The following is a 22976-nucleotide window of genomic DNA, read 5'->3' on the forward strand; positions in this document are numbered from 1 at the left end:
ATTGCTTTCTCTGCAGGTACAATAGAAGAAAAGATCTATCAAAGGCAGATCAGTAAGCAAGGTCTCTCTGGGGCAGTTGTAGACCTGGCTAAGACATCTGAGCACATCCAGTTTTCAGTAGAGGAGCTTAAAGATTTGTTCACGTTACACGAAAGCTCCCACTGTGTGACTCATGACCTGCTTGACTGTGAATGTGCAGGAGAACGAGACCATGCAGGTTTGTTGTATGTTAATTCTGTTAGGATGGTAAAGTTCATTTATTTCTCTGCAGCAGTTGAAAGTATTTAAATACAGAATAACTACAATATTTACCATTTGTATATGTTGATTTTTCCCCCCCTGCAAGTCAGAGGGCAGATCAGTTTTTGAGAAAATATTAACTAGAACATTAATCTCTTCATTTCGCTTCTTATTTCTGAAACAGCTGTGAGAAATTTAGCTTCGAGAAATCTTTCAAATTCTGGCATAATGGCTTCAGAATTAGAACCTTTATTTCCATTACCCTCAAAACATACACTTGACAGAGTAAGCTTACTCTTTGTTTAATTTATGTAGACCTTAATCATGATGGGAACATACTTTCTGAGGTGGTTAGCAGGGCCACCATACTTCCCAGTACCTGGTGAACTGCTAGTGCTGGTTAAGTGAAGCTGAAAACGTCAGTCCTGGCCTAGTCAGTGTGGCTCAGTAGATAGAGTGCTGGCCTGTGACCGAAAGGTCCCGGGTTCGATTCTGGTCGAGGGCACGTACCTCAGTTGCAGGCTCCTCCCTGGCCCGGGCCCTGGTCGGGGCTCATGCAGGAGGCAACCAATCGATGTGTTTCTCTCACATCGATATTTCTGTCTTTCCCTCTCTCTTCCACCTTTATAATGAAAAAATATCAATGAAAAAATATCCCCATTTGAGGAAGTAAATGAATAAACAAACAAACAAATAAATACATCAGTCCTCTATAATTAACACCATTCACAAGTGGGACTTGAGTGTTTAAGAGTTTGAAGACACTTGATAAATTATTTTGAGTAGGTTAAGAAGTTAGACTGTACAAGACTGACATGAAAACTTTATATTTTATATAAATTAATATTGGATACTCTACTTTATGTTTTCTATTTTAACAATTTTTGCTTTTATCTTCTTTTCCTTTTTCATTGTATTTACCCTGTTCTTTTTCTTATTTTTCAAGTTGAATACCTAGCTTAATGATTTTCAGTTTTCTTTTATGAAATGGGTATTTAAGGCTGTGAATTTTCCACAAGGCTGGATCTTATAATTTTCATGTGCAGTTTTTTTATTACTTCATTCTAAATATTCTGTATAATGGGCTTGATTATGGAATGTTGTCCCAGATTGTTCCAATTGTGAATTTGGAAATATATCTAATCCCAAAGGTGTTAGATAAGGGTTTGCAGCCCTGTAACATATCTTTGGATGATTATTTGTTATTGTATGTCTCCTATTAGACCAGAAGTCCTTGAGATTAGAGAACAAAATGTAATAAATTGCATAAACTCATATCATAAAATAAAAAGTATTGTATGTAGTAGAGTATTGGTTGGCTTAAGGATTTTCTCATTCTTTTACTTATTGCAGGTGATTCACTGGAAAAATTCCCTGTCTCTAGAAATTGTCAGCTTGGCCCACATCACAAGAGGCCTGACTCCCGGAAACCTCTCTCCATGTCACAGCTGAAGCAGTGGAAACACTTTTCTGGAGATCAGTTAAATCTTAAAGACCCTTTTCTTGAAAGAATAAGAGAAAATGTGTCGTTCTTTTTTCAGAATATAACCAATCAGAATACTGCTCTGTAATGAAAGAGCACTTCATGACGTTCCCTTGCCCCCCTTTAAAAAATAACGGTTAATTAAATGTAAGTTTTGAAAACTATTAGAATTTACTTATTTAATTAAATCCTTATTGTTGAAAGTATTATTTATGTCCCTTTTTTCCCCCATCGACTCGTTCTAGCCTGCTCCTGTCCCCCACCCAGGCCCTCACCACCCTATTGTCTGTTTTTGTGCATATATGCATACAAGTTGATCTCTTCCCACCTACCCAGCCATCTCTGCCTTCCCTGAGATGTCCTGGATAGAATTACTTATATTACAATAATAAATTTGTTGCAAAGTGTATCAGAGTTTTAATACAGCACTATTGTTTAATTTTTTATATACGTATTTTTTTCTTAAAAATTATTTTTATCGATTTCAGAGAGGAAGGGAGAGGGAGAGATAGAAACATCAATGATGAGAGAGAATCATTGATCAGCTGCCTCCTGCATGCCCCCTGCTGGGGATTGAGCCCAAAACCCAGGCATGTATGTGCCTTTGACCGAATCAAACCCAGGACCCTTCAGTCTGCAAGCTGATGCTCTATCCACTGAGCCAAACAAGGTAGGGCATGTATTCTTTAATGTTAAAACATTAAAGACATCTATCATTATATAATTGTTTATTAGTAATTCCATAATTAATGCACTTTTATCAAGGATCTAGTAAGAAATTTTCATAAGGATTATTAAAAATGGTAAAATACCTGTTTTTGGAAAATCTAATCTGATTAGGAACATTAGACAATAAATGTGTCAGATAATTGAATAACTTGATAAATTTAAACTATAATTTAGTTTAATAATCTCCAGGTCCATCCATGCTTTCACAAATGGTAAGCATTCCTTTTTTTTTTTTTTTTTTTTTTTTAAATATATACAGCCACTGTGTGAATGTGTAACTGTGCCATAGCTCTTTTGTTTTTTAATCCTCACCCAAGCATATTTTTTCCATTGATTTTTAGAGAGAGTGGAAGGGGAGAGGAAAAGGCAGAGAAAGAAACATCACTGTGAGGGAAACTCAGAAAGAAACATCACTGTGAGAGAAACTCAAAAAACTCAGGAAACCGCATGCATCCTGAGTGGTGCTGGGGATGAGCCTGCAACTGCGGTACATGCCCTTGACCGGATTCGAACCTTGACCCTTCAGTCCACGAGCTGACGCGCTAACCACTGAGTCAGTCGGCTAGGCTAGCTACCACAGCTTCTTTATCCACTCATCTAGTCATGGCACTTGGGCTGTTTCTGCATCTGAGTTATTGTAAATCACACTGCTATGAAAATTGGGATGCATATATTCTTTCTGATTGGTGTTTTGGGATTCTTAGGAAATTCGTAACTTGCAATCAACAATGTGTATTATCAACAGATGGTGCTGTTCCTCTGAGTTGGTCCCAAATTAATATATTGGATCTAAAGCAGTTTGCAGACATGCCGTTTTTGTTTTTGAAGGACAAGCACAATACAGGAATACATTTACCAGAAAAATGATCTGAAAAAATTAAGGATTATGAGGGAAAATGAAAGAAGGAAGAGTAGTCAAGGAAAAAGATTAGATGTATTTCTAAAAGGAAGAAAAGGTTTTGTATAGTATATATTTTTAGAAGTCATTGTTACTGAAGAATACCCACGAAAGAGACTTGTTATTTCATCTAAGGATTCGGTGGGCAAGAAATATCTGGAGGTGAGATGGAAATAAAACAAAAACAAAGGAGAAAATATCATTTTGTGGCCACGACCTGCTGGTGGCAGCAACAGATCACAATTGACTCAACGCAGTAGGCACTCCAGGCATGCTGAAAGCACAGAGCTCTCTGTTTTCATAGGCTGCTGCTGTGACAGCTGTAAAAATGGGCAGGCCACTAGCTACCAATATGACTGACAGGATTTTTCCAGGAGCATTTTATATTACCAGAGTCTCACACTTATTCCCACCCCCCGTGGGTTGTGGGGGTAGGTATTAAATGATAAAGTAAATAAAAAGTGACCAACCTTTTAAAAACTGATCGAATGCACAGACTGTTGAGAAAAAGTAACACTTTAGTTGTTGTAAGCTGAAGATAGGTTTAATGAACTGACTTGCATGAATGAAAAATCCCTTGTTTTATTGAGAAGGCTTGGGAGTCCTTCAGTAACTATTTTTCATTTCTCTTCCATAAACATTAAGGAATTCTTTGTCAGATGGCTTTGAAAACTCGGGAACCTTAATGTTTATTCCATAAGTAAAAATAAAATAAAATAAAGGAATGTTTTGGTTCTATTTATGCCTACCAAAGTGCTCATTAAAAAATACAATTTAAAAAAAATTAAAGTATTTCTTCTTTTTTGTCTGGGTTCTTTGTTGTCTTAATACTTATCTGTGTTGTTTGTTCAGCCATTTAAAAAGCTGAGAAGCACTCTATTTTGTGTATGCACTAATAATATTTTTTTTAATGCAGTCACAGGCTGACAAGCTCTTAGATTGTTTCCAGTTTGGGGATTTTAACATAAAACTACTATGAACATTTATGTTAAAATTGTTGTGTGAACAGATGCTTTCATTTCTCTTGGGAAAATGTCTAGGAGGGGAATAGTTGGGTTCTCTGTGGTAGGTGTGTGTGTAAGAATATTTTGCCTTGTTCTCAGCAGGATAGTCAGTTGAATTACCTAAGTTACTGCTACAAGAAATACAAGTTCCTATATATTTTTTTGTACTTTTGTGCTTTCTTTTTTCTATTTAAGTCTCCGGTTCTGCTGGTGTTTATTTTGGTGTAAGAAGTGGTGTATCTAATTAATTTTTCTCCAGATGGTCAGTTGTATCCACACCATTAACCCCATGCATTTGGCCGGAACCGGTTTGGCTCAATGGATAGAGTGTCGGCTTGGGGACTGAAGGGCTCCGGGTTTGATTCCAGTCAAGGGCATGTACCTTGGTTGCGGGCATATCCCAAGTAGGGGATGTGCAAGAGGCAGCTGATCGATGACTCTCTCTCATTGATGTTTCTAACTCTCTATCTCTCTCCCTTCCTCTCTGTACAAAAATCATTAAAATATATTTTTTTAAAAAAACCCATGCATTTGATAGCAATGTAAATAAATTGATACTGGAAGTATACTCTTAAAACTCATCAGCATACTGGATGAAGATTTGGATATCTTGTTAACCAAAATAAACAGAAACAGTGGCTTGTGGGATGCTCCGAAAGGCAACGGGGAAGTGAACTATCCCAAATGAGACATTAAGTATGGTTATTTTGAGGATTTCCCCCCATACTTAATAGAAGAACAGAAATAAAAGACATTTTGACCTCAATATTTATCTCAGACAATAACTTTAGTCTCTATTTTTTCCTCAATAACAATTATGTAATTATATTATTTTAATCATGTTATTTAAATGTGAAATAAGGATAATAAATGAAATAGTCATTCAAGCAGGCCAGTGTGAAAAGATAGTTAGCTGCAGTTTTTTCATATGATTCATAGTCTAGAAATAAACATTTCTCCTTTTTTGATTCCTGATGATTTCTCAAGTGAAGATAAATCATACACGAAGAGGCACACTTTACATTTCTCCTTTGGAAAAAGAAGCTGCTACTGTTTTTAGATGTCCGTTGATCCCCAAATTATATGTGGTGTGAGTTTTTTTTTGTTTTTTTAAAAATATATTTTATTGATTTTGTACAGAGAGGAAGGGAGAGAGATAGAGAGCTAGAAACATCGATGAGAAAGAGTCATCGATCAGCTGCCTCTTGCGCACCCCCTACTGGGGATATGCCCGCAACCAAGGTACATGCCCTTGACTGGAATCGAACCTGGGTCCCTTCAGTCCCCAAGCCGACGCTCTATCCATTAAGCCAAACCGGTTTCGGCATGGTGTGAGTTTTTGATTGCCCTGCTAACAAAGATATACCTTGAATATTGTTATTTTAAATTGCAACCTTATTATGAAAACTATAGAGGAAGGACAATAACTCTTGTTCAAGAACTTTAGAGCATACCTGCGATTTGATATATGGAACATTTTAAGAAAACAGACTTAATATAATGCATGATGTGTGCAAAATATAAATTTGCTTTTAAGATCAGCACTCTGGTCTGGGCAAATCCAAAATGATACCTTGGAGACTGGCAGACCAGGATTAAGTCCCATCTGTCTGGAGGCAGGTTTATCATGAGCTAGTGCTGCTTCAGGTTCAAGGCCCTTCCTTGCATGGCCCTGGTGAGGGAAAGCGAGGGAGCAACTAGGAAGCATTTTGTGTGTGAGCATCTCAGGGGAATTGTCCAAAGCCATCTCAGAACAGAGAAACTTGCAGACCTAAGACTCAAGTGATTCGTTGTGGTTTCTAATTTTATTTTGAATATTCAATTTCATCTTCCATTTTATATTTTTGAGTATTTTTTCTTGAGAGCTTTCCTATTACAATTTATATAAGCTTCAAGCCCTGGAGAACTTGGATTTGTTCCTCTGTCTATGTGTATGTCTCTGGGCAAGCTATTTAAATGCTTTGTGACTCAGTTTCCCCATTTGTGAAATGGGACTAGTAGCTCAATAATCAGGTTGTGTGAGAGTTAAATGAAATTAAATATATTTTTCAAATGTAATGCACACCTGGCACATAGTAAGTACTTAATAAATGGTAGTTCTTATTATGATAAACAGTATTATCATTATAAACCCTCAAATGATTTATAATTCTGGTGGAGAAACAAAATGAACAGACACAGATCCACAGGACACTCATATATAGAGCAGTATAGAGGTTGAGGAGTTTGGCTCTGGACTCACAGAAACCTATTTAGATCCTAGTTCTGTAACTTACTTTCTGTGTGACCTTAAGCCAGTTACTTAACTTCTCTGAGTCTCGGGGTCCTCATTTTTAAAATAGGGATAATATAGGATACTTAAAAGATTCTTATTTTTATTTTTTTAGTAATATAGTGCCTGGGATATGGAAACTCTTCAGTAACATTATTTAAATGGGAGAAATTCTCTCACATAAGTATAAGGAGTTACCAGGTATGTTTTGTTTCTAGGATCTTGAATCTTCTTCATACCAGGGTTCTTGGCATGGTCGCACATCTCCTGATTAACACAGAAACAGGCAACCTGAAGGTCAAAGTTCTAAACATGCTGATTAACTGTATATAGCTTCATACACACTTAATGTGATCATGAATGCTGAGTTTTATCGAATGTGCTCATTGGACACATCCAAGATCTCCCTGTATCATTGGAGAATAGCATAGCGTGGCTTAAATTGATGGGGCTGTGTGTGGCTGTTACAAATATGGGGGAAGAGGGGAACTGATGTGGGCTGCAAACATTAGTAAAGCTTCCGGAGGGTGTGTGCAGTGAATTAGATGTTGCTGATTGGCTAGATGTGGACAGGTGGGTCAGATGGCTCAGGATTCAAGGCGTGGGAGGAGGGGAAATATTCTGAAAGAGCGGAAATCCAAGTTGAAGAGGATGGATGGGGTACATGGAGGTCCTTAAGAAGAGCCTTCGTGAAGTGTTGCAAAGTCGTGCAAGCATTTTAACAATTCTGTCACGCACCCTCATAATGACATTTTAATGGACAATGGACCGCGTATACCATGTTGGTCCCATAAGGGTATAGTGGAGCTGAAAATTTTCTATCGCCTACTAATGCAGTAGCTGTTCTGTGTACCGTAACACATTACCTGTTTGTGGTGATGCTGGTGTAACAAACCTACAGCACTCCCAGTCATATAAAAGCACAGCACAAATGATCATCGTAGTGGACTATCCCATCTAGGTTGATGGAATTGCGCTCTATGATGTTTGCCTGAGGATGAAATAGCCTAATGTTGCATTTCTCAGAACATTCCCGTCGTCAAATGGTGCGTGACTGTAACACCAAATTTGAAATTTAACTTAAATGGAAAACTTTATTTGTATTGAAATATTATTTTAAAATTTGTCTCCAGACCAGTTAACTTCATGTTCCCGCTGGCTAAAACCTTGGCCCTACGATGACAAAGAAGAAAGGGCAATTATTCCATGTTGGCACTGAACCCTGCGTCACAGGCCTGAGAACTGACTTAGTCAGTCATGACTTGCCCAAACAAGAAGGGGCTGACTCACCAGGGGACTGTTTTGTTAATCATGGTTATTCAGATAACAGACGGGGAATACTTCTCAGAAGATGAGTGTGACAGAAGACTGTCCATGGGAGTAGGGTATACCCCACCCTCTTGGTAGTTGTAGACAATAGATATGGCCCGACATCCGTACCTGTGTAGCTAGGTAGGAGAAGGAGAAGCTTCAATAATGAAGTGGAGGAAAATTTTTAAATATTTAATATCTAACAAAAACATTCCTCTAAGAAGAAGGCCTCTTGTAACTGCTCTAACCATTTAGCCACTTTGAATGAATGGCCTCTGCCCTACACATGCCTGGGGAAACCTAGGGGCCTCTGGTCATGACTTAATCCTTTTTTAGACAACGGAAAAGCAGAGAGCAGCAGGACAGAGAATTATAAACAGCCCCAGGGGTCAATAGCCAAGGACCAGGTCAGATCACAGGCCAGGAGAGGCCAGCAGATGAAGAGAGCACAAATCAGACATCCCGCCAGGACCGCACTGAGCTCCATGCTATAGTGGAAGAGGCTGGTCTCTGGACTCCATTTGGGCCACTTCTGTCTCCATTGGCTGACAGAACGTAGGTTTTGTTTGTGCATTGTTCTACATTGTCTGTCACTGGCAGTGTTAGTCATAGAAGTATTAGCAGGATGCATGAGGTGATTAAGTTTATTCTCTGGAGATCTTGATCTGTTTAGTCAACATGGTCTTTTCCCTTTCCTCTTTCCTTATCCATCCCTTCTGGTTCTCCCTTCCCCATAAATATAATAAAGGTATTTGACCTTCAAAAGCTGGTAACTCTAACTACACATCTAAAGTAATGAAGTTAAAATGTCATAAGTTTTAGGTATAAGAACAGTGGTGAACTGTAACATTAAATATATGGTTTAAATCAGTAGTCGGCAAACTGCGGCTCACAAGCCACATGCGGCTGTTTGGCCCCTTGAGTGTGGCTCTTCCACAAAATACCACAGCCTGGGTGATTCTTTTTTGAAGAAGTGGCGTTCGAAGAAGTTTAAGTTTAAAAAAATTTGGCTCTCCAAAGAAATTTCAATCGTCATACTGTTGATATTTGGGTCTGTTGCCTAATGAGTTTGCCGACCACTGGTTTAAGTGAATGATCACTGTTCTGATTGTGTAAGCTGTAAACTCCATCACAGTGTATGGGTATGCCCCCCCCAAAATAGAACTCATTTATTTATACATTTTGTACAGTTACTGCTGTACTGATTGAATTAAAGTTATAATATTTCCCACACTCCAGTGGGTCAACTTGTGTAATTTTGGGGATGCATGGATTGCATCCTCTCACCCATCCACACCAATTCCACATAACGGTTTGGTTATTAACTAGTTTAAAGAAAGACATCATTAGTTATTCTCCTAACTCTAATCATAGGAAAGGAAATAACCTATAAGTTTCAGAATTTAATCTTTGTTGTCCCTGTTGTGCTTTCTGAGTCTACCCTGTGTTTCATCAAATCAATAAATAAGACTTCAAGAAACATTATGAGGTGGAATAGGGGGCTGCTGGGAGGTAGTGCAGGACAAGAAGTCAAGAACAGAGGAGAACTCTAATTTTACTTTATTTTAGTTAATTTTACTTTTTATTTTATTGTGCATCTACTATTTGCCAGGCAACAGGGACATCAAGCTGTAGAACAGATGGTCTCACTCATTAAGTTGTTTATAAAAGTCTAATTAACTTAGAGAAATTTATGTTTTTGGAGGGATCCGCCACATAAGCCCAACTATGCAAGCATTAGGTCCATCCACAACAGAGGGAACAAGTGGGTAGAAACAGAAAAGTTATTTCACTGATTAATGAATACCCCATTCTGCGCCAGGCTCATTTATATATGTTATCTCATTTAAATACCCTCAAGAATTCTGTAGGATTGGTGTTAGGAAGGAGGACATGGGAGCTCACCGAGGTGAAAAGTCTGTACAAGATCAACAGCTGGTAAGCGATAGAGCTAGGATTCTAGCCTGATCCAAATTATTACCATTTATGGAGTGGTTTTTTATGGGCCAGGGAGGGATACATGCTTTATTTATATCATCCCATCAAATTTCCAGAACAATGAAGTCCTATATTTTGATAAGGCAGTTGGGACTTGGAGAGTTGCTCATAGTGTACAGCTACTAAGGGGCACCTCTCCTGGGTGGTGGTTCTCTTGATGGTGGGACAAGAAGATGCCAGGGAAAGGGAGAGGCAGACCAGTCAGCCGAGGAGCAGCCTGTGGCCCAAGTGACGGTGAGTTCCAGTGGCCTAAACGCCAATCACTTGCTTATCGGCTTATTTATGCCAATAGCAATATAGGGTCTATGCAAATAGCTGGGTATGCCTTATGTTCAACATGTTTTCTTTTTATCCATAGTCATGAGCATTACATGTTCCCAGAAGCTTCTGGGTCGTAAGGCCCAGTTTAAGAACAATGGCAAGAGATTGTGTGTGACATAAAATCCTGATTCCACTGACCATCTCAGCCTGGCTCACAGAGACCCCTGGACTGGCTCTCCTCTGCCTCTTTGGAAGGGTGATATTAGTAGGATTTATTTCCAGTCTATTCCCTCCCTGTTCATCCTCATTGTCCTCCCGGTGGTCTTCTGAGTCATCTCACATGAAGGTTAGAGCTCGGCTTCACTTCAGTAGCTGCAGGCCACCACCTGGGAGAGTGATGATTTTATTCTCCCCTGACCTCATAAAAGCAGGCTTGTGACTCAGTTATAATCTGCAGAGAGACAGTTATACTCATATATGTCCAGGCAAGGAGTTAGTCACACAAACAGCATGGGTTGCTAAGCAACGTAATACACACTTCCTGAGTTGCTCTCAGTGTTGGTGATGGATGGGAGATTCCAAGCCAAAAACTGAAGACATAGGACAGTGAAGTACAGAAGGATCATACATGGTCTCTTTTTGTTCAACCCCAAATTCTCCTTTTTTCCTTCCCAAAACCCCTTGGATTGCCTTCACACTTTGTAAGCAGGAGGGAAACAATAAGATGGAAGAATGGAGAGGGCAATGATCCTCTTTAATGCTGCGGTCATCCCCTTTCTCTGAGCTTCCTCTTCCAGCTCCTCTGGATCCTATAAACATCACGTAAGAGAACCGCAGAGCCTTCCAGGGGAGTTTTTTGGTCTAAATCAGCCAGAATCAACCCCCAAGCCGGACCCAGGAGCCCTGAATAAGCCACTCTCCTACAGGCTTGCAAGCTATGTATTAATTCCCTATGATTGTCATAGTAAAGTATCAGAAAATCTGTGAACTCAACAGCAGTTCTTTTTTAATTTCAGGTCATGAGTCTGAAATTAGCGTCACTGGGCCAAAATCAAAATGTTGGTTTTTGCCCAGAGACTGGAGGAGAATTTGTCCCCTGCCTCTTCCAGCTTCCAGCTTCCGGTGGCTGCCATCATTCCTCGGCATTGGCTGGTGATTGCATCACTCTCTGCCCCTGGGGTCCCATCATCATCATCTCCTTGGTATGCATCAAGGATATACGTGCATGTATTTATAGTTCATTCAGATAATCTGGGCTAACCTTCCCATCTCAAAATTCTTTTTTTTTTTTTTTTTTTTAAATATATTTTATTGATTTTGTACAGAGAGGAAGAGAGAGGGATAGAGAGTTAGAAACATCGATGAGAGAGAATCATCGATCAGCTGCCTCTTGCACACCCCCCACTGGGGATGCGCCCGCAACCAAGGCACATGCCCTTGACCGGAATCGAACCCGGGACCTTTCAGTCTGCAGGCCGACGCTCTATCCACTGAGCCAAACCGGTCCCGGCTCAAAATTCTTAATTTAATCGCATCTGCAAAGCGCCCTCTCAGCGCCTTTTGCCATATACATTAGCATTCCCAGGGGCTAGGTTTGGGGTTGTGGATCTCTTTGGGCTCCATTTTCCAACCTTCTACAGTATCCTCAACTGACCCTCCCGCAGCTCTGGCAGTCAGCTCACTCACCTCTTTCCCTTCCCAGCCTGTGAACTCTTGAACGCAGAAGCCATTGGTTTTGCCCATTTTTATTCCTGGTGCCAAGCTTCTGGCGGGCAGGCATACGAAGACATTTGTCAAATGAAACAATAGACGAGTTAAATCTAAGATGCAATCATGATTGCCTCTTTTTTTCAGCACAAGGTTTGACATTTTCAAATTTGGGGGCACATTTTTCTCTTGCCATAAACATGTGGGTCTCTGTTTAGTGGAGTTTCAAACCTCTAAGATACTCCTTCCTATAAGACCCGATCAGCAGACATGCAGCATGGGCATCCCCATCCAGCGCCCAGGGCAGACATTGCTAATGGATCATGACTCTTTCCTCAGAAGCGCAAACACTGCCTGAGAATCAATCCCTGACACGTCGTTCCGGCAGCCACTCCCAGTGGAGTGAAGTTGCCCTCAGGATAAAACTCCTCATATTATTATGGCCAGAGATAAAGGGCCAACCTCTCTCGCTTAATCGCTTTCTCATTATTTTCAATGTTAATTCTCTAGTTCAACTGGGAAGGAACATGCCACTTTTAAGATCATCAAGTTCTGCCGAAACCGGTTGGCTCAGTGGTAGAGAGTGTCGGTCTGCGGACTGAAGGATCCCAGGTTCGATTCCGGTCAGGGGCATGTACATTGGTTGTGGGCACATCCCCGGTAGGGGGTGTGCAAGAGGCGGCTGGTCGATCGATGTCTCTCTCTCTCATCGACGTTCCTAGCTCTCTGACTCTTTCCCTTCCTCTCTGTAAAAAATCAATAAAATATATTAAAAAAAAAAAAAAAAAGGATCATCAAGTTCTCTCTCTCCTACCCAGGCGGTAGCCCTTCTGCAGGTTCCAACGTAAGCCTCCCTACAAATAGGACAGAGTTCTCTTCAACCGCAACACGTAGAATCTTTTATTTTACCGCTGCCATATGCACTTTGTTTTCTCCACGGTTCTCCAGTTACGATCAGTACCTGCTCACCCCAGTGAAGTTCCTTCCCTGACTCTGACATACTGACTTTCCATTTATTCTCTCTCCCCCAAACACAGTCTGCGAAACCCTCCCCTTCTTCTCTGTGTTTCTCAGAGGACACCCGCCCGGCGTCTCCCTCGATTGCCCGGGGATGCGGATGCAGCCCCACCGACATCCTGTCTGGCCAGAGAGCTGTTCGGGTGTGTCTGGTCCTGACCCCCTGGAACCTGAGCTCTGCTTCTAGGCCAAGTTGGAAGGATCCTCAAGCCTCTGACCTTGACGTTCTCAACAGGGTAATTTCAATGCAAAGTGAATGATAACCCTACAAACAGCCTGCTCAGCAATCGGTACACTCCCTCCTTGCCTTCGGCGTGGAGAATACGGCAGGTGCTTCTCCATCGTGTTTCTTGCTCCACATACCCTTGGAGAAATGACTGCAGATAAATGATGAAGCTGTTGTCTTTCTCCAGAGTTATGGGTTCTAGTTGTCAGATATATAATATTAAGTAGCCGTAGGGTATAATACAGGAAGATATGCCTAAAGTGGGACAGATCTTCTAATCCTGCTTTATGAAACAAGTGTTGTACTTTCTGATGGTTTGGTGTGGTGTTTCTCCTTTTTCCACGTCCCGCACGGAAAAACAACAGGTTCCTGAGGGAAGGAGCTAACAATTAAGAAATTAGAGAAAGAAAGAGAAAGAGACCAGAGGCAGAAATAGATTCATAAAGCTGGGAGCTAGGTGGGTGCCATCTCTCTGATGGAGAGACAGTTACACTCACCACAGACAACACAGCATATTTATTGGCTTCCAAAGGGGAGTTTAAGGTCAAAAGGAGTTTCGGGTGTGCCCAGATCCTATTCATCAAAATCTGGGTAAGCTTCTCATTTTTTGGTACAAGATTTAACATATCAAGACCTGGGTGAGTCAAGGTCCTATTTGTTCCTCATTCCAAGCACATGGATTAAGAAATCAGTACTGATAACAGGATTCTCTCAGTGCCCTCGGGCTCAGCTGATCAGAATTAAAAGAATGTCCATGTGCCTTCTCAGGAGGCTCTCTACAGTTTGGGGTAAGCATTTTTTAACCACTGAAGCCTGCTCCATTTTGGTAATAGCTGCAGTTTCTGGGCTTGGTTCTGATAGGCTATTTGTGATGACCATGGACGACAGTACAGTCAGTCTTTGCAGGAAATGGCTCTAGGGCTGGTGTGGTCTCCCATCTTACAACCAAGGCTGTAAGATCTCCCATTCATCGCCATCGTAGTTCAAGTGTGTATTCCTTCCCGTCTTTGGAAGCAAAATAGGGTCATGAGAGGCACACCACGTCCTTCTCATGTGAGTGCAGAAGGCATCTGAGGGCCTGAGGTCACAGAGCTGCCTCCTGGCTGCTGTGTTTGGAGAAGTCTGATGTCCACAGATGGTCAGCCCTGGTCAGTCTGCCCTAACCCCAGACAGCCGCCTCCCTTTCTTTCTGTTTCCAGCTTACGGCTCTCTAGATCTTTGGACTGAGAGCCCAGAGGTCATGAATCAGTTTTATTCTTCTTTCACATCAACCACAAGTAAAGCGACCCATGAAAAAAACACCTTTCAATTTTTGCATGCTGTTTGGAAAACGCTTTACACTCTTTATTATTGGAAGAGTGAAGGAATGTTCTTTTGTATGAGTTCTAAAGTTTTATTTTGTTTTGTTTTTTTTTAAAAATATATTTTATTGATTTTTTACAGAGAGGAAGAGACAGGGATAGAGAGTTAGAAGCAGCGATGAGAGAGAAGGTTGGCCTTCTATCTCTGGCTATAATAACATGAGGCATTTTATCCTGAGGGCAACTTCACTCTATTGGGAGCGGATACGTCAAGGATTCTCAGGCAGTGTTTGCACTTCTGAGGAAAGAGTCATGATCAATTAGCAACCAATCGATTAGCTGCCCTCCTGCACACCTCCTACTGGAGATGTGCCTGCAACCTACATGCCCTTGACCAGAATCGAAACTGGGACCTTTCAGTCTGCAGGCCGATGCTCTATCCACTGAGCCAAACCGGTTTCGGCTAAAATTTTGTTTTTAACCTTGGCTCAACTTTCACCTGCCATCTTCCATCAAATCCCCCATGAGACTAACTTCTCTGAATCCAGGAGGACCATCACATTCAAATGGAAATACCGTCCACTGTTGTCCGCAGACATCCAAAGGAGGAGGAACTTAACCCACCCAGCCCTGGGAGCCTCCGTTTTCTCTTGCTCCTCTTTCGGGGGCAGCGTTGAGGAATCCAGTGATAAAAATCGAAGATGCCCAGGGGATCAGAGAAAGGCAGGAGCACACCTGGGCTCCAGGAACACAGCAGGACAAGACCCCTTCCAGTGTCCGGCCTAGTGAGACAGGATTGTCCTAAAAGCTATTTGGTCCCCCTCCCCACCTCACCCCTGCCCTGAATGCTTTCTAAATAGCATCATTCTTCAGAGATAGACAAAACCTATCTTCAGAGATAGACAATTGAGATAACGCCCCTCCTGTGTTAGAGTAAAATGGCAAGGACAAGTGTCTATTGTGTAGATGTCTGAGGTTGATGTTCAGTGCCAGTATCTTCAGGAGGTTGGGACAGTATTTAGCTTCAGCTAACAGTCCCCAAACAGCTTCCAAACCCCAGGTTTTGTGTGTTCCTTCAGGCCAGAAGACAAGCGATCAGGAACCAGACCCTCCTGAGCATTCCCTGGCAGCATCACATGTGGACATGCCGCTCATGTGTGGGTTTTCGGTACACAGCACCAAGCACCTGATGTCTGTGTTAAGATGTTTGTGTTGTGTTAACTCCCAAGAGAAACATCAGCTGGGGCAGCTTATGACACGGCGGATTGTGGGGAGGCCCCTCTGCTGCAGTAAACAAGCACGTGGACTCCCCACTGTCCCTGTGGAAGGGGAGGTGAGGGGCTGCGTCCCCCCGAGTGCCTGGCATTCTGCTCTGGGCTGGAGCCTCACATGGTCAAGGCTTGGAGGCAGGCGGGTCACCCCGATTATTGTTTATGAGCAATAATGAATGACCTTCATTTGAAAAGAAGCTGTTTGAAGGCTCCATGGTTTCAGGAAGGCAAGAATGTTCTCAGAGAAAGGACTTTCTATTAATCATTGGATTCATAAAAGATGCAGCCATGATAAGAGACGAGACCTTGTGAAGGCTCAGCCATCATTGACAGCAAGATAAACATCCATGTGAGAGAGACACATCGATTGGTTGCCTCCTACATGTGCCCCATGGGGGTCGAGCCTGCAACCGAGGTTCATGTCCTTGACTGGATTCGAACCCAGGACCCTTTGGTCTGAGAACTAACGCTCTATCCTCTGAGTCAATTCGGCTAGGGCAGTCCTTGCCCTTTTAATACAAATCAACTTGGTCATTGTGGGCTATATTGTCCCGTCTCTATTTGCACCTTTATCCATTTCTTGGGGTTATACTGTAGGAATAGGTGAGGGTGGAGAATATTTTCTGTCTTGTCCTGTAAGGCTTGGAGGTGGGTTGTGTTCTGGTTCCTCAGCTTTGAAGATTCCAGGAGCCCCTGGCTCACGTCCAGTTGAAGGAGGGATAGAAACCATCCCTCTTCTTGCCTGCTCTCCCTTAGCTTCCTGCCAATCCGGCTCCTCTCCCCAATAGCAGGTCAGAGTCACCTAGAAACAAGTCAGCTGCCTAAAGGATGTTGATCCTCCCATCATTTAACTGTTATTCCCTTTCCCCAATATGACAGCTTTCCTCCTTTTCTGGACGTGGCTGACCTGTGCCGAGTGTCTCTTGTCATTCAGACTATTGCGTGCTGGGCATGGAGCAGAGCAGCTCAGCAGCTTAAGAATGTTTAGTGTCTCTGATCTTCACTTCGCTCATGACCTGGGTGCTCAGGCCTGTCTGCATGGAACCTCAGGATCGCAGGGAGAGACTTGGAAGGGTCCTGAGAGCCTGTCTCCTTCAACACCCCCAGTTTCAGACAAGGAAACAGAGATACCGTGGAGTGAAGCGTCTGTCCATTATTGCCACTATTTTAGCTCGCTGTGTGTGTGTGTGTGGTGTGTATCTAGCTGAGTGACAAACAGGAGAGGAGTTAAAGGGAGTGTATTCTACAGAAAGCTGAGAGCAGAAAAAGAAACCAGGAGCACAGTAGCATTTGGAATGGAAGCAAATTCCCAGACTGCCTCTGTTGTCCTGGTCATTTGGGCCAGAGCCGTGGTCAGCAAACTGCGACTCGCGAGCCACATGCGGCTCTTTGGCCCCTGAGTGTGGCTCTTCCACAAAACACCACGGCCTGGGCGAGTCTATTTTGAAGAAGTGGTGTTAAAAGAGGTTTAAGTTTAAAACATTTGGCTCCCAAAAGAAATTTCAATCACTGTCCTGTTGATATTTGGGTCTGTTGACTCATGAGTTTGCCAACAAACTGGGCCAGGGGAATGGTATTCATATCCCAAAGGGAATATTAACATGCAGCACTAGTATTAGGCGGGTGACATGTTAGAGTTTTAAGGAAGCAAAAGATTGTGGAAAACTAATGGAAACCACACATCTAACAGTGCTGGCCCCCGGCCCCCAGCAGGGGCTGACTAAACGGATTCACGCAGGGTTGTAACAAGTAGGCATGCGCCACAGCGCCAGGACAGCCTTGTAAAGTGTGTGCAAACCTAAGAGGCCGCGGTTCCTGCATTTGTTGTGCAGGTCTCCGTGGGTGCCAGCCAGGTCAGGATGACCAGCCTTCCCTTTCCTGCCCCTCCTGCCTCTGAGGTTTCCCTTAGAGAAGAGAGTCTGTGTCTGCCGGCAGCGAGTCCAGATAAACTCCGGTCCACGGTCAAGACATTCTGAGCTCTCTCTTCGTAGTCATCCTTCCTGGAACATGGAACTCAAAGGGGCAGAAAGCAAAGACGGGTCTGAAGTCTAGTTTCTGTTTAACTTTAGCAACCCATGGTGCCGGGTTTCCTGCAGCTCTGAGCTCTCTCAGCCCCGACCACCAAGCTAAGTGTTCAGGGCACCTGCGTGCTTTATCCCAGCGCCTCCCACAGGGCCTTTCCTGGGTGCTTCCGAGTCTGTGCACCCTGGGGCAGAGCTCCCCTCGGGGGTGGGCTGCCCCACAGCCCGCACTGCCCTCACTGCCCTCGGGAGATGTTCTGTGCTCAGGGAACATGACTCATCAGCTCCAGGAAAGGCCTGGCGTGCTCCCTGTGCAATGAAAGAAAATTGATGGCTCAGGCGCTGTGTTTGGTGACGGAGAGGGACGGGAGCCAGGAGAGCAGTTTCTGGCCGGAGCCACCTGCTGCTCCCCGGGGAGATCGGGCCCTGGCCAGGCACGTCACACCCAGAATGGTGGGCCCGGCAGTTTGCACGGGGTCTCCTGTGCTCCTCCGGCTCATTGAACTCGCGTCTGTGGATCTGAGTCGGGTGCTCTGCACTTTTATGCTTCCACTGGCTTCTCGCCTCAGCCTGTCTTCCTCAAAACGCTATTGTGGATTTGTTTCCTCTCTTCCTCACCAAATCATCATCCTCACTAGCTGAGGGGCTTTAGCAAGGCAGTTTACTTCTGGACTTTGTTTTCCTTCTCAGTACAAGAGCTTTGGCCTCGGTGGTCTCTAAGGTATTACCTATCCATGGCAATGAATTTGGTGGGGTCTGGCTGTCTCTGATGTTTCTTAGGAGGCTGATACTTGTCAATTTTATTTTTCACTTTATTGAGGAATAACTGAAAAATAGGATTGTATATATTTCAAGTGTGCAATATGATGACATATATATATGATCACAAAGATCAAGATAATTAGCACACACATCACATGATAAAGTTACTTTTATTTTATTTTATTTTCTTAAACAATTTTTGTAAAGATGTGATGTTGAAGGACTGAGGGTTTTTGTTTTTTTTTCTTTATTGATTTTTTTTTTACAGAGAGGAAGAGAGAGGGACAGAGAGTTAGAAACATCGATGAGAGAGGAACATCGATCAGCTGCCTCCTGCATACCCCCCACTGGGGACGTGCCCGCAACCAAGGTACATGCCCTTGACCGGAATCGAACCTGGGACCCTTCAGTCCACAGGCGGATGCTCTATCCACTGAGCCACACCGGTTTTGGCATGAAGTTACTTTTATTTTTGTGAGAATGCTTAAGATCTACTTCCAAGTAAACAATACCATATTAACTGTGGTAACTGTGCTGTGCATTAGATCAGTGGTTCTCAGTCTTTCTAATGCTGAGACCCTTTAATACAGTTCCTCACGTTGTGGTAACCCCCAACCACTAGCAGGGTTGCCGTCGGAAAACATAGACATTTACATTAAGATTCATAACAGGAGCAACATTACAGTTATGAAGTAGCAACGAAAATAATGTTATGGTTGGGGGTCACCACAACATGAGGAACTGTATTAAAGAGTCGCGGCATTAGGAAGGTTGAGACTCACTGCATTAGATCCTCAAACGTTATTCTTATAACTGAACATTTGTACCCCATCCCCCTCTCCCCTCAGCCCTTGGCTACCATGAAACCCCTTCCCTCAGCAGACACCATCTCAGGACACTGGGCAAGGCTGGCCCCTAGGCCAGGGCTTGCTCCCCAAGGGAGGGGCGGTGCTATCTGTAACTCCACTGCAGCCTCGGCGGGAGCATGGCTGCATGTAGGCCTCACTGACATTGGGGTGGCCTTGGCCCAGACTGCTCTCACATCAGCATTCCAACCCCGTCCCTGCGTGTCTCCTTCCACCACAAATCTTCCTTCCTCGTGTACAGAGTGTTAAATTAATGGTACCCAGTGACTTTGACCGTTGGGACGATGCACCTGGGGTAGCCTGTAGCTTCCAGTCAGTAGGACCCCAGTTTGAGAAATCCAGAGGTAATACATTTTGGTTAATATACATTGCAGAATTCACTGAAAAGCTTTTCAAAAGTGGAGGAACGGAAACGAGGAAACTACGCTGTGCACCAAGCAGGTTGGTTGTTGCAAGGTCACCTTCCTTTTGGGGGATGGCACAGGCCTGTGGGGAAAATCACCTTAAGTAGTTAGTGCTGGTCAGGTGATCCCTGGCCTTAGATGGCATTTCTGGAAGTGCCGAAATTCATTAAGACTCGGTTTGGTGACATCAGATTTAGCACTTACCCATTTTGGGCCTGTTGTCTTATTTTTTAAAACAATATCTATACGATTTAGAGAGAACTGTTTTTATTCATCTGTGTATTTCCAGTACTTAGCATGGTTGGTGAGCAACGGATAATGGAATGAATGAATGAGTAAGATTCACTGAAGATGCTCAGACACTATGGATGTCTGAATTAGGATTAATGTTTAATTTAATCCCTTGAATGCAAGTCCTGTGTGCTCTCTTCTGGGTTTGTTACAAGCTGGGTTTATAGAGGCCGTCATAAAGTCTGCTCATTCTGGAATTCCCCCCAGCCCCAGGGCTGATTCCTTCCTGAACTGGCTCCCCATACAGGGTCTAGTCCCACTGTCTCGGGGCTGTTTACAAAGCCAACCATCCCTTAAACAATCTCTTCTTTGAAATCCTCCATAATGAACAATGGAGAGCTGCTGCTGTGGGGAACAGCACTGCTCCAGGGCTGTGCTTTGGCTGGCCTGGCCCGCAGCTTCAAGCAACAGAGAACGCCAGGAGAATATTGCCAGGACCTGGGACCAAACCTAAGGCAATTAAATAAAATCTCAGAATCCTCCCAAGGAACAAACAAAACCTTTCATAAGGGACTAATCGTTAGAAAATCTGTAGGTACTTTGCAAGTCTTAGTAGCTGGGGCCATTTTCTTTAATTGCTTCCCTTTGGATATACTGAGTATTTTTCTCAGGTATCCCTGCCTCCCCACTTTCTCTCCACTCCAATAGCTATAGTTGATTCAGTTCACTTAAGATTTTACTTAGAGTCTGCAGAAGACTAAGCCTTTAGTGGGGACATGAATGTAGGTTGTGGCGTTGCCCTGAATATCCTATCTAATAAAAGAGTAATATGCAAATTAACCGTCACTCCAACACAAAGCTGTCAGTAGGACATCCCCTGAGGGCTCCTGGATTGGAGAAGGTGCAGGTTGGGCTGAAGGACCCCCCTCTGCCTCCCGCACACGAATTTTATACACCAGGCCTCTAGTCCTGAGTATAATAGTAAATAACTTACAATGCTCCAGACAGTGTGCTAACAATTTTATATGCATCATTATATTTGCTTTTTGCAATGACACTAGGAAGTAGTAGTCTTACCGTCTTCCCTTTACAGACAGGAAAGCAGGGTACAGAGTTCCAAGAACTTGCCCCAGTCACACGACCAGGATTCAAGCCCACGTGTGTGGCCTCTAAGCCTGAGTTCTTAGCTGCTGCATTGTATTCCCCTCTCAGGACCTGCCTGGTGATTTAGTCAATGACTTACTGGGCTAATCACTTCATAAGGTATATAAACGTCTGGTCACTACGTTGCACACCTGAAATGAATATAATCTTGGGTCAACTGAAATTAAAAGATAAACGTAAAAACAACTAGAGCAGAGCCAGAATGGGAGAGCATGAGCAAGACCTTTTTAACCGTTTTGAGTAGTGGTGGCATAGGGTTATTACTGTTCCTGGGAGACATACCAGAAGCACTCAGGAGCGTGAGAGGAGGGTAATTCTGACCAGCGTTTCCCCTGTGGAGAGAGTGTATGACGTCGGATCAGACTCCATTACTATAGTGGAATTACCATACATTTCAGGGATGCAAATGAGCCTCCCCTGCCCAAGATTCCCTGAGAGGCGTGTAGAAGATTGCCCTTCTGTGGCTGTTAATCAGATAAAGCTCACCAGATCTCAGTGGAGTTTTCTTCAGCGACAAGCCTGACAAGGGCCGGGACATCTAGGGTTAGCTTGTTTCCAGTCCTGGATACGAGGTCTTCCTGATGCAGGGCCCTGCTTCTTCAGCAGAGGGCAGTGATTTCCACCCACGGCTGCAGCAGGCACAGTGGTGTGCCCCGACATTAAAAAAAATATGTTTTCATTAATTTTTTTTTTTTTAAGAGAGAAAGAGGAGGGAGAGGGAGAGAGAAACATCGATGTGAGAAACATCCATTGGCTCCCAACTGGGACCAAACCCACAGCGAGGCATGTGCCCTGACCTAGAATCCAACAGCGACTTTTCTGTGCACAGGATGATGCTCGACCAACTGACCTATATCGGCCAGGGCTGTCCCAAGAATTTTTAAAACATGCAATACTTGCTGGGACCGGTTTGGCTCAATGGATAGAGCGTCAGCTTGGGGACTGAAGGGTCCTGGGTTCGATTCTGGTCAAGGGCATGTACCTTGGTTGTGGGCATATCCCCAGTAGGGGGTGTGCAAGAGGCAGCTGATCGATGACTCCCTCTCATCGATGTTTCTAACTATCTCTCTACCTTCCTCTCTGTACAAAATCAATAAAATATATTTTTTAAAAAATGCAATACTTGACTACTTAGGGGCACCGACCTCTTTTCCCTTAGATGGTCAAATTAAAAAAAAAAAAATGACAACAGCCCAAACAACAATAGCAATTCGGTATGAATGAAACAAGATCATACCTATTTTTTTGTCAGATCTGCAAAAAAATGTATTTTTTGGTGTGCCGAAGAATTTGAGTAATTAGTTTATGTGTGCCATGAGATGAAAAAGATTGAAAATCTCTGGTATAGGGAGGTACTTTCCAGTAACTGGATGCTTTTAGGCCATAAACGAATTAGAAGCTGGGCTTGTATCTAGGAGATCAAAATATTTAGGCTCTTTTGTAAGATCCTACACATCTTGTGTAACGTGATGTATTTATCTCTTTCTATAACTCCCAGTGGAGTATGTTTTGTTTTCAGTGACATTCTTGCCTCTGACTTCATCTTCCCCTAATTTCCATTTCTCCTTAATTTATGGGGAGAGTTGAAACAGGGGAACATTTAATATTAATTAGCTCATATTTCTCAGTGCAGGGCAGGAGAGAGATGCTGCTTGTCTCTCCTTGCTTAAACAAGCAGTTTACGTAGGATTTTACAAGAAGAATCACTATCTTACGTCCAAGAGTGCAAGGCCGTGGTCACCAAGAAGGACTCCAACAGTCTTCGTAATTTTGCGGTGGGGAGTCTTTAATCTGTCAGTTACTTTCCCCT

At 43.1% G+C, this 22976-nt stretch overlaps 1 protein-coding gene across 1 annotated transcript in view; it reads left to right on the plus strand.

Annotated features, from left to right (window-relative positions):
* The window catches only part of RAD54B (RAD54 homolog B), a 49115-nt gene extending 46458 nt beyond the window's left edge, over positions 1–2657 (plus strand). The window contains exons 14-15 of the mRNA XM_084864698.1: positions 17–217; positions 1594–2657. Coding sequence (XP_084720824.1) covers positions 17–217; positions 1594–1811 — 419 coding nt within the window. The 3' untranslated portion in view covers positions 1812–2657. The remainder of the gene's footprint in view (positions 1–16; positions 218–1593) is intronic.
* Positions 2658–22976: the final 20319 nt, after the last annotated feature.

The sequence above is a fragment of the Pipistrellus hanaki genome (assembly GCF_964339955.1).
Source record: "Pipistrellus hanaki genome assembly, chromosome: 17".
Classification (NCBI taxonomy): domain Eukaryota; kingdom Metazoa; phylum Chordata; class Mammalia; order Chiroptera; family Vespertilionidae; genus Pipistrellus; species Pipistrellus hanaki.